The 12704-nt window shown below is 37.4% G+C and overlaps 1 protein-coding gene across 1 annotated transcript; it reads right to left on the reverse strand.

Moving 5' to 3' along the window:
• Window positions 1–1535: 1535 nt before the first annotated feature.
• ift56 (intraflagellar transport 56) lies at window positions 1536–12402 on the reverse strand. Its single transcript, XM_088303836.1, has 19 exons — window positions 12109–12402; window positions 11733–11793; window positions 11509–11652; window positions 11211–11303; window positions 11014–11128; window positions 10880–10929; window positions 10629–10774; window positions 9349–9520; window positions 8427–8501; window positions 8239–8341; window positions 6916–6971; window positions 6230–6283; window positions 6062–6125; window positions 5883–5971; window positions 4757–4840; window positions 4608–4677; window positions 3814–3920; window positions 2745–2878; window positions 1536–1934 (listed from the first exon to the last, which is right to left on the reverse strand). The coding sequence occupies exons 2-19, from the start codon at window positions 11733–11735 to the stop codon at window positions 1820–1822; spliced, it is 1674 nt and encodes a 557-aa protein (XP_088159962.1). The 5' UTR covers window positions 11736–11793; window positions 12109–12402; the 3' UTR covers window positions 1536–1819.
• Between the last annotated feature and the right edge of the window lie 302 nt (window positions 12403–12704).

The following is a 12704-nucleotide window of genomic DNA, read 5'->3' on the forward strand; positions in this document are numbered from 1 at the left end:
GCGCAAATGGCACGCTTTGAAACATGACAGTGATACCATAGGCTGGATTAACTCCCCAACGCTCAAGGGGTGGTAGTGGTGGTGGTGGGGTGGGGGGGTTCCTCAGAACAAAGCTAATACTGAATAGGCCCCGCACTGTGGCAGGTAATATGCTGGGTGTATTCTACATTATATATTAAAAAAAAAACTGTCCCAACTGCCGTTCCTGTCAATAACCTAGCCCTAGAATGTACTGCAAGGTTTAAAAAAAACAAAAAACGTTAATGACTCTTATTGCCATTTTAAAAACGTCTCTCCATTGTCTTTACCGCAGGCCTCAACATCTCCTTTACTCTTTCTGTAAAAGAAGCTCTCGATTTCCTTACCCAACAGTAAACTAGAGAGCTATACATTTATGTTGAATGGCAACAAATATTTTACGTGCATGTTGTTTGTATTTTTTCTACTATAACAATCAGTGAATTATTTCGTTGCACACTAAGTACAATGACAATGAAGGGCATTCTGATTCTGAACACAAAGTTCCATGTGCCCTTCCCTCCTGCGCATTTAAAAGTCTAGTAGAATAATTCATTTTTGCACTCACCAAGTACATCTGCAGTGTCAAAGATTGAATACTGTAAAGTTAAAACGAAGAGTATAATGCTATAATGCAGTGTTTTCTTTGTAAATCCATTTTTTGGGGGGGCCTAATCCCCGAAACGAACACACAGTAATTTATTTAAAAGGTAAATTATTTTACATTTTTCACCCCTTTGGCTACAATCCTTTAACATACACGTCTTTCAAATAAATATACACACTTGCAGAAATAAATGTTCATTATTATGCAACAAAACCAAAACAACCAATTTGTATTTTTATTCATTTATTTAAATCGGCACTATATATATATATATATATATATATATATGTATATATATATATATATATATATATATATATATATGTGTGTAAAAAGTGTCAACTCATATATTTTCAATTGTTTTGTGTCCTTTTATTTACCGGAGTAATTTTTTTTTTTTAATGCAGGTATTTAATTCATTTTTTTTGTATCAAGACTACGTTTCTAAAAGTGTATATATTTGTGTCCACCAGCCACAAAATACCGACTTTCCTGTATAAATAAAGGTTAAATAAATACAATTATGTGAACTTGCAGTTTAAAAAGATATCATACAAGATCTGTAATAATAAAACATATGATGCTCACTTGTTATTGACACACCCTGGAATGGTCTCTGTTACAACATGAGCCTATTTGAATGTCTTATACTAAAATGTTTAAAATTCCTGAAGTTTCTGTCATTTATAAATGGGGGTATGTTTTATTTCTATAAACACATCAGCCATTTAATTTTTATTTTAGTTTTTTTGCGATATAATGAACACCCTAAAATATCTTCGAACTATCCAGCCTTACCATTTTAAAGCAGAATGTTTGGATCTCATTAGGTTGTGCAGGTGTCGCTAGGAAAACAGTAGCTGTAGTTTTAATTTTTTTTTTATCTACTGCAAACTAATCTCTCGAGTCAAACAGTAATTGTCATTTTATTAAAGATGTATCCACTGCAAACGAATTTCTTTCTTTCTCAATCTACTAATCAAAGTCGATCAGAGATGAAAAATAAAACAATACGCTCAGTGCTTAAAATTAAAATGCATATATATTTAGTAAAAATACATGGAGTCACACAGTCTATTCATTCTAAAAGTAAACAGCATATAACCAGATATAATCATGTTATTAAACAAGTATTCATTGTGACACATGGACAGCTGATGTGTGCGCAGCATTCACACATGACTCAGGAGAAAGTCACGAGAGGAATACTCTGTTGTCTTTGGCCCACTTCCTCATGGCTCGGATGATGTATTCCACCTGCGGGTTTCCGGAATTACGCAGCAGGAGCACCACCTCCTTAAGTGTCTCCCTGGGACACCAACGGCACACAAGAGGCCATCCATCACTCATTCTTATTTAGCCAATTTCTGCTTAATGGTCATTTTTAATTAACTTGACTGTCGGTGGAGGCATCTATTGACCATTATTATAAATACTACACTATTTAAAAACAATTATTTTCATTATAATTTTTTTAACCATGCAGGAATCCTAATGGCATAATGATGATGATGCAAGTTGGACGTTGTTTCACAGCTTAATCATCATCATCAAGATCTTTCATGGGGACGCGTTCAATTTCAGTTCTTTTACTTTTTTTACTCAAATTTGAGCAGCTCAGTGGGCTTCTCTGAGAAGTCATGAATGAACCAAGTAAAACATTAATTTTGCTTTGAAAACCAGTCCATTTGAACATTCATGCATAATTATAATTAGAAGCATGTTGATACTAGCGGTTCTCACATCTGCCTCACAGTCGGAAGGATCTGGCTTCCACGTTAAGTTACATGAAAATCTCAAAGTTGTCCATAAATGTGAATGTGAGTGTACTGTGTATTTTTTTTTTTTTTTATGTGTCATGCGATTGGCTTGTGGGCGGCGACGAGTAAAGCCAAAGGTCAGCTGGGATAGGCTCCAAGCTCACCTGTGACTGCTATAGAAAATTGCTGGCTAGTTTTGGCAATTATAATATGTTAACAGTTAAATCCTTCTGTAACTACAGAAATAGCTGTGATCAGCAATTCCCTTAATATAGGGCCTGTTTCCTTACGTCGAGTGAAGGTCTAATAATTACAAGCAGTGTATGTTCTAAAAATGTATGAATTATCAAGAAACATACTTGGACTCCTTGTTGGCTAAAATGAGCTGAAAGATGCCAACGCATGCCCCTCTCTTGCCCTCCCAGTAGTTGGAGCCTGGGTCCAGCTTTTCCAATGCGTCAAACGCTTTGGCTGCATAGTAGAACTGACCCATCTGAAACAGAGATATTTAGATAATCTGTCTATATGAACTATATCGGGACAAAAACAAGATTATGAATATTTGAGCCACAACCGTTTTGCTTTTTCCTTTATCGTATGTGTGATGATAACCATAGATCCAGAAATGACATTTATATAGGCAACTCAGTACAATATAGGGCATTAAAAAAAATAAAACTAACATCTACACAATTTGATAATAGGATGTGAAATTGACATTCGTCAGATATGAAAAGGCATTTTGTGTGTTAAAATATACTGTAACAGTTGAATGACAATGTGCAGATTGCATTTTTGAGGATATTTAAAGAATATACTCCCAAAAAATGTCAATACAAATTTTGCACCAAGACTTCAAAAAGGACAGCCAAAAGGAAAACGTGTCATGTCACACGTAATACTTCGTGAAATACAATCTATAACCATTGAACAGTCAGTATTTCCTAAAATAATGGCCAAAGTGTTTTTTTTTTTTTTCAGAAAACATAAAAACAGAGAACCAACCATTTTATTTATTAACAATTTCAGTTCAGGGACAGAAGTGAATGATCCGTTTAGCTAAGCGTGTAGCCGATTTTAGCAGTTGTAGCCAGCATCCATAAGATTTGTATTGCACCCTCAATGGGACCAATGAACTATAACATGAAGGAAGGAGTTTCTACAGAGAGGTCAAAGCCCAGTCTAGTAGAAAAGTAGTGCTTTGGTGCCATCATGTGACATATATATGCATTTATACAACTTTTGAGGGGGGAGTCAATTATTCAAAGCCTTTTGATATTTATTGCAAACTTCTGTCCCTTACTATGTTCAGACTTTGTGACATCAATATCTGTGTAACACTCTGTACTTTACCAAGCGTATGCATGCGAAAATAGCATGTAGCTGAAATCATAACTATTCACGACTATCACATATCTTCATGGCTACCTTGTAGCTGTCATTGGCGATGAGCTGAAGCAGACTGAAAGAGTCAGAGGAAGTGCCCATCTTCAAGTAAAGCTCCCAGGCTAGACGACCCTTCTGGTTCATGATGTCTTGAAAGGAAGAGTTTAACACGTTAAAACTACCGGAGGGTAGAGAATTAAAAAGGTAAGCATGCTTGCATGCTCTCCCTCAAGTGCAGCTGTGGGCTGGTGTTACACTTGCATATCTGTCTTCCTATTTGCTGACAGTGAGGTGGGCTGTTCTTTTATCCCGCACATCAAGCAGTCACATTTTCAAGAGTTTGTTAAATTAATTAAATCAGTCGCTTGCCCCCTAAAATTGGTTAATTAAAATATATTTATTCAATGATTCATATAAGTAAATAATAGGTTAATTACTTTATTGTTGATTAAATGATTGTGTAATTAATTGGAATTAACCCCAATCAAAATTGTTTGATAACGTGAACATTATTTTATTATTAATATGCATGGTAATATAATAAGTAATTAATGTATGGATTGAATATGCATTTAGTCCTTTTTGTTTTTGTATATGAATTTATCTAATTTAAAAAAATTGCTTCATTGATTTTGGCAAATTTAACAATGTTTTGTATGATAAAATAATTGGCTAATCAATTATAATTACTGTAATCATAAATGACGTAAAACCGAGAATGATCACTTTTTAGAAATAAACTATTTAACAAACTTTACATGTATTGATTTGTATTTTTTAATTCCTATGCTCATTAAATAATAAGAAAGCAAATTAAGAAACTCAAAAATACATACAGCAGCGGGCCAACCAGCTGAGGTATATATAGTCACTCTTGATCTTCTCACTCTGAATTAGAAGGAAAATCTGGAAAGAAAACATGAGGGAAAAAGGTAAATAATCTAACGGGGAAAAATATCAAGCAGTCGTGCAGTCACTGAGGTACCTCCTCTGCTTCTTTGAAGTTACCAATGGCTGCCTTGGCCTGAGCATAGTTGAAATTAAATGTATCGTCATTATAGAAGTAACCCTAAAATGAAAGGCACAATTAAGCAAACATCTGTATTTTATGTTATTATTCATTTGAACATTTTTAACTGTGGCTTTCTATATTTTCTCATCTAGTGGTCAGGGATACTGATTTACTCCACTGCAAGGAGCTCCAAGTGTCTATTTAAGCTTAGCGCTTTATTGAGGGAGACCTTTATTTGTGCATGCGAAAACATTAAATAATGTTGCATTGGTAAATATGGTTTCCCTCAAAATAAATGGTAAAATAAAAGACAAATCAAAATGTATCTTGATGGATGGGGTACGATACGATTCAAGAACGGTATCAATTTTAAGTGGAATGATTTGATTCTGTTCAATTCAGTGGTATTACAATTAGATGCAATATAGTCGGGTATTTTTATTAATATGTAACAAAATGTAAAAGCTCTCCTAAACCCAAACTATTCAAGTTTACTGAATTCAAAGTAACACACAACAACTCATTAGCAACATCATAACCAATATATACTGCCTCTCTAACAAAAGACGATTCAATCCGTATGTATTTCATAGTACTTTTAAATTGCAGCAACTTTTGTGCTCCACGGTGCACTTTTCTCTTTAAAAGCCAGTCAGTCTGGTTACAGATGCCTCAAGTGCTGTGCACGCAGCGTGTGGTAAACACATCTGATTGGTCAGTTTAGTTAGAGTGAGGCATTTGTTCCCCCAAGGCTAGAACATTTTATATTTATGAGTATTATCTAATGTACGGTAAAATAAAATACAGTGGTACCACGATTTACGAGTGCCCTGAGAAAGATTTTCAATATACAAACCCGAGGAGGATGGGGGCAGTATAAGTCGTGCACACCAGAAGGAATTAAATTAAATTGCTGTGGTGCACAAACTCTTTAAGTCTATACATTCTATTTAATGATGTCAGTACCATATAATATTATGAAGTGCAATATTACAAAGTGTTTGTCATTAAAAACACATTACAAAAGTTTTTATGGATGTTGGAATTATAATTCCAAATTGTATACAGCATGATATAATACACAGTAATCGACAGCAACCTTGACTGAGTTGAGGTATGTGAGCACATCATCAAACTTTCTCAAGAGGAAGAAGCAGGAAGCCATGCACTGTCTGCCAGGAACAGTGTCTGAAAAAAGACACCAAACAAAAATAAACATGCGCTTGGCTTGCCCACACAGCTCCGGCACTAAAATGTTCACATTTCTTCTCAGCGTACCGCACTCGCTGGCTGAGCCGCCGACCAACTGGAATAACTGCTGGGCGACTTTTAAGTAATCCCGCTGGGAAAACAGACATATAGAGTTAGTACATACACATTACTCACGCACACATTCAAACAAACACATAGGACACGTTACATGTACTTTGAATAACAAACACTCACCGTTCCAAGCTGTTGCCCCAGCGCTGCATTGACCACCCCTTTCAAAATATACTCCTGCCAAAAATAATCAACTATTGAGACTCCATGATAATGTGAACCACCCTTCAATCATTCTCAGGGTAGTACGAGTACTACTTGTGGTAAATGGGCTCCCTCTAGTGGTATTCGAAAGAATCACTGAATTAAACTTTAGATCATTTTGAATCCAGTACAGCACATTTGTTAAGTAGTTTAGTTGTATTTAACTTTCAATTACATGTCACACAATTACATGTAGGGAAGGAGAGAGAGAGAGAGAGAGAGAGAGAGAGAGCTTTAGGAATTAAAAACTGCCTCATTATTGATGAAAACTACGTATTATTTTAAGTGGTGTTTGGTTGGAAAAAAGGTTGAGAACCATTTCTAGGTTGGACAATTTGTATCTTTGGATCTGAATGTTCGGGACATATATTCATGAGCTCAAAACATCATCGTAAGCGATGTCGTCAATTTATGATAAATCATACAGTACCACCATACCGGCAGCCAAAGGGAAAAAGTACTTGTAGAGTAAAACAATTCTTCAGATTCTTACCAAGATCACTGATTCCGATAGTCAGAAGTTATGTTTGAATTTTAAAGTACATTTTCTAACATATTTTGGTTGATCTGTGGTTTGTATCACTGTTAGGGTGTCATAGCCTCACCTGAGGTGCCGAAGGCACTAAATCTTGTATGAGGTTGTAAGCTTCCTGGACATCATCTTGAAGAGTCACATGAAACAGAACAATTGATTAGAACTACCGTATTTTTCAAACTACAAGTCACACTTTTTTTTTCATAATTTGGCTGGTCCTTCCGACTTGCATATATTGAAATCAGAGATTGGACTGGCACCCAAAATGCACATTCCCTAATCTTGTTGACTTTCTTCTGGCGATTGGATACTTTTGGTGCATTAACCTTACCTTTCCAGCAGTGGGTGCCATGTTTGACACCACACTTAATGTGTGTATGGGTGTGTTTGGAGAGGCAGACTGCGCTCACCTCCCATACATTTCTGAACGCAGGGTATGTTATAAACCAGTCAGCATTTCGTACTCGGAACTGTTTCCATCTGTACTGCCTGATGCACTGGACTCCGGCAGTCGGTTTTTTGGGAACTCTGAATAACCAACAGCATATTTGAAACACTCTCTGAATTTCTGAATGGTCGGAGTGAATTAGGACGCACTCGGAGCATATTTCCAAACGATTAGTGAAAGGGATTTTGGATGAAAGTCCGAGCTCCACTGTTCTTGGTCTCGGTTTTTGTAAATTTATAAGTCTTAAGTGACGTATACATATTTTATTCTTCTTCATGATGCATTTTTTTGACTAGTGTGACTTATACTCTTGAGTGATTTAGTCTGAAAAATATGGTAAATGTAGCAAATATAATATCACTGGTCACAACATTGGGATGAGCTCCAATTCAACAGTAATAGTACGTATTTGGAAAAGATAATGATGCTAGTTTTTGACTGGCAGTCAGGGAGGGATTTATTGAAAGGATAATTAAAATAAAACATTGACTTGTTAATGGCTTGTATTTGAATACGGTGTTCCATGACACTACGCTCAAACCGAAATGTTTGCAAACTGAGGTAATGTTTCCCATTCATATGAATGGCAAAAAAATATTTTGATCTGTGTGTGGCTAAAAATAAAATTCTGTGCAATATAGAGATAGGTGACAACAAAATGTATGATGATGATGATTTAATGGTGGGTTCAAGTGCTCCAATGTTTACATTCACTGTGGTTACTGCTGGCATTAAATGGCCAGCACCTCCCACAATGTAGCACAGCTATTGTGTTGCATTGTGGGATGTGGAGGTCATTTCAGGCAAAAGAAAAAAAACTAAGACACCTAAAGTATGGAGTCAATCATGATTCACAAAATCTGTGCCATAAACACAGTAAGCTGTCACAATTTTTTTGTTTCTTTTTGATTATCCTTATTATGCTATCAATCATCAAAGAGTCACCTTGTCTCAGGTAGTAGATGACAAGGTTGAGTCTAGCCTCGGGGATGACGTCGATCAGAGGGGGCAGTACCTGTAATGCCCCCTCGCCGCCTCGAAAAACCACCTAGAAAAGATTGCCAGAGATATTTGAAATTTAAAAAAAAAAAAAATACAGTGGCTCAAATTGTGCACTCAGGGCGAGAACTGACCAGGTTGTGTCTGATAAGCTCCTTAGCAAACTCAAAGGAGCAAGAGGAGATGTCGATAAGTTTCTTTAGCTCAGCCTGAATGGGAGGAGGAACACAAACACACACACATCAAATGTCACACAATAGCCGTTGAGTCAAGGAGAAGCCGCAAATCACTCAAAAATAAAGAATGTGTGTAAAAAAACAAAATGGTATGAAAAGCTGTTTGTGTGGCAAGTGGAACCAAAACTTAAAAGCTAAGTCTGACCCTCCAGAATTTACATTGCAGATATTGTCATCTTTGTGAACAGGCGGAATTAATTTTGAATAATTGAAATGTTCATTCAAGACACTGTCACATAATTGTGGCCATACAAGATGGCAGATTGAGGTTTATTACGTTTTTTCAAAGTTACAGGCACTATATCTGTAATGTCATTTTGCCTGGGAGAAATGACGTCACCTATGCTATTCATGTGTACAGGTTTCTCATGACAAATATCTACAATTCACTAGCAGATGCTATGTACATAAATATTTGTCACGCCACAAAAATCTGTATTGGTCAGGCGCCAGTTATAATTACCACAACATCAATTTACTAGCCCATCTATGGCATTTTGTCATGTGTGTTCGCATTAAGCCAGCACATTTTCCAAAGTCGTGGTTTTGGTTCAGTAAGACACCCATAATTTTCCATGTTTCACGCTTAAACTGTTAAGGGCAATAAACGGCTTGAAGAAACCACATTTAGTGCTCTTAACTCCAATTATTTGCTCACAACTCAAAACAACATAACTGACCGAGCGACAGCTTGCCACTCAAAGAGCTTGTATGTAAGGTCACTTGTAAATGGATGAATCACTGCAGTTGGAAAAAAAAGCTTTAGCTGTTTATAGAAAAAGATGGTCCAGTGGCTTTCGAGAACAGAGCGAGTGCACACCTCTGCTGCTTTGCCGTTGTAGAGGCTGAAATGGTTGCAGGCTTTGAGGTTGAGGGCAATGGTGGAGTCGGGGATGTTTTGAAGGTACGTCGCAAGCACCTCCTGCGACACGTCGTAGTAGCCCAGCTTGTAGTAACACAGAGCCACGTACACTTTCATCGCCAGGAAGTTTCTGGGGGAGCAGCAAAGACAGATATCACACTTAGTTGGGTACACCTACAACGTCCAATATGAGAGCATGATGAGTAATGCCTGTTACAAAGATAATAATACTTTTGACTGATATAGGGTAATGTCACGACTGCTGATCTCAGTCATTTTTCACAGAGGATGAAGAACATGTCTATGAGTTAAAGCTGAAGGATTTTGAAAAATTGGATTGAATTTTTTCCCCCCTCATTAATGATATGCAAGGCCCTCTTCAAATGCATTTTAACCAACACAAGTAAAAACAATAATAATAATAATAATAATAATAATAATATTCCCTTTATTAGTCCCACAATGGGGAAATTCGAGATTCGAACCCAGGCCTCCTGGGGAGACTGGGTCCTGAACGCGGCGCCTTAGACCACTCGGCCATCCTGGCAGCCACGTCATCTCTTTTACAATATAGTTACAGTATGAGTTTTCCATCTGTACATTATCTCTTCGACTTTTCCTCTCGAGGGTGGCGGGAGAAATGGAATCTATCCCAGCTGTCTTTGGGCAGTAATTATTATGCATAAATGTTTAAGTCTTATATCGTATGCTTCCGGTATAATAAAAGCAAATCAAATCCAAACTATAAATATGAAAGACAGTTTATCTACTTCAGTTACTGTTGTTAACTTATTAACTTAGTCTTTTAAGCGTCCACTACGACAACTTTTGTGTTTCCCAAGGTATGACTTACATAGTAGATATTATTATTATTTTATTATTATTATTTTAGTCATATTTTTGGAACAGTCTATTAAATATAAGAGCCAACACATTTTTAGATGTGATTTTAATCTGTGACGCAAGTAAACGTTACTGAAGGACTCATTTATGCTGATTTAATATATGTCCTTGCTTTTTCCTCTAGCACATCAGGTTTTTGTAATGTACCTACTAATAATATGACCCGTTTGGGGATGCATAAAGCCATCTCTGATTAAAATTTGCTGTTGACCAGTGTTGTGAAAGGATACATCAGGCCCAGCTAAATATATATACTATACTGCGCATTTGCCTAAATAATGCTACGCCCCATAAAATGAAACGCAAAAGAAAGAGAGTGCAGAGCGAACACTCACATGTTATGCCTGAGGAGGAGTTTGTAGATTCCGATTGCAGCCTGGTAGTGTGAGCGCATGTATTGGATGGAGGCCAAGCTCAGCTGGTCCTCTGTGACGTTCTCCAGGTTCTGGTGGAAGTCCATAAGCTTCTTCTCATCGTTAAACTAAGATTCCGGCACGTTGGAACGCCACGGACAAGGAAATGTGATCGTGGTTACAAGGCTTTGAGAAGGAGAGCAATTGAGACATAAAAGCGCCTTTTTTTTTACCTTATCAGCCAAATGGAAGAGGAGTCGGTTTTGTAGGAGGGATTTCGGTGCTGCAAAAAAAAAAGAAGAAAAAAATTAAACTTAAATGTTAATAACAATTCATGTGGTGACATGTTTGGTGGTCATGTATTTACCTTTCAGTGCAGCCTCCTCAGCCTCTTTATAGAGGCCCAGAAAAAACATGGCGCAACCCAGATAAACCCACACATCAGGAGGACAGTCAGGCTTCATGGTGAGCGCCTTGTATTCCTGTCACAACAACGGCATGTCTCATGTCAGGATGTCATATATTTTAAACTACACCAAGTAAGATTCTACTATGTAAAAGTACCTCCATAGATCTCTTGTAATCCCCCAAGTGAAAGACACAGAAGCAAATCCACAGGTCTGTGTGCTCCTCTTCCTCTCCAATACTTCTCTGGAACTGAACACAACAAAAGTAATCAGTCGGCTGTCATAGAAATATTGGGGATCTTGAATTGTAAACAGAAAAATAAACAATTTAGATTGAGATAGATGGAGAGAGAGACAGAGACAGAGAGAGACAGAGAGTGAGAGTGAGAGAGAGAGAGAGAGAGATTTGATGTAGTATAGTGGGGGTGATGTAGTAAGAGTGGGGGTGAAGGCACCTCCAAAAGAGTCAGTGCTCCAAGGTAGTCTCTCTGCTGGAGATATTCTTCCAAAGTGGGAATTTTGCTTTTGTTTTTCTTCTTCTTTTCGCTGACGCTGGTCGCCGACTCTCCCCCAACGGCGGGCTTCACACGAGACAGGATCTGCAAGAAAAAGTAACTTTTATAAAATGCATACTGAATATTAAGGTAATACGAGGATGCTGTTTTGAATGTCCACTAACCATGTTGACAATTTGGGACGACGGCTAGAAGAGAACACCTGTTGCCAAACACTGAAGCTTCCTGTTAAAAGCATAGCATGAATACATGTTCAGTGCATTTTTGCTCGGACCACAACCATGATACCTGAGGACGTCAGGTGGCGAATGCGTCTTTTTACGGTCACGTAACAACAGCAACGTACCGCCTTATCAGCAAGCCCATTTAAAATGCATTCTATATTCATTTAAAATGAAAGTGGCTTCTCGTATAGTGTATTGTTTGTTAAAACACCACACAAGTAAAACGTCCGTCAAAACAAAAGGTACGATAACGATGTCACGTTTGGCAGTGAGATGACAAAAAAAAAAGTTAAAGCGGGTGAAATGTTAAACACACCTCAGATGCCGGTTTCTCTTTTTCAGAATGTTTGCATAGCTAAATGTTTATCTGTTTTTCATCTTTTTCCTGACGAGAGTAAACAAAATGCTTCCTCAGAAGCCGCCATCTTGGTTTTCTGTTTGGGTGTGACGTCACGTAGCCTTGACACAATCTGTTCGATGATTTAACATAATATAAAAAGTAGAAAAATATCAATTATTTCTTATTGAGTATTTAAGTTGAGCTAATGTTCGAAGGCACATCGTATGGGACAACAGATCCGAACCGACTCAGCTTTGGCGCCTTAGTTGCGACTCATCGTTGCCTAGCAACAAGAATATTCCTACTTATGTTCCTTCCGAGTGATACCAATGAAATTTGTGATACAAATGAAATAAATTGAATATGTAAATAGTGTATGTGACTGTGAAAAAAAAATATCTGAACTGTCGATTTTGTGCTGATATAATAAAATTGGTGTCTGCGCGGGTGTCTGCGCGGGTAGCAGCCCCAGTGGCCGCCCTTGCGGCGGTGGGACTGCAAAACTTTCCTAACAGAGTCCTAACAGTTCCTAACCAAATCCTAACACTTCCTAACCAAGTCCGAACACTTCC

Source organism: Idiotropiscis lumnitzeri, chromosome 8 (genome assembly GCF_059441095.1).
Source record: "Idiotropiscis lumnitzeri isolate Australia: NSW breed Sydney's pygmy pipehorse chromosome 8, RoL_Ilum_1.0, whole genome shotgun sequence".
Lineage (NCBI taxonomy): Eukaryota > Metazoa > Chordata > Actinopteri > Syngnathiformes > Syngnathidae > Idiotropiscis > Idiotropiscis lumnitzeri.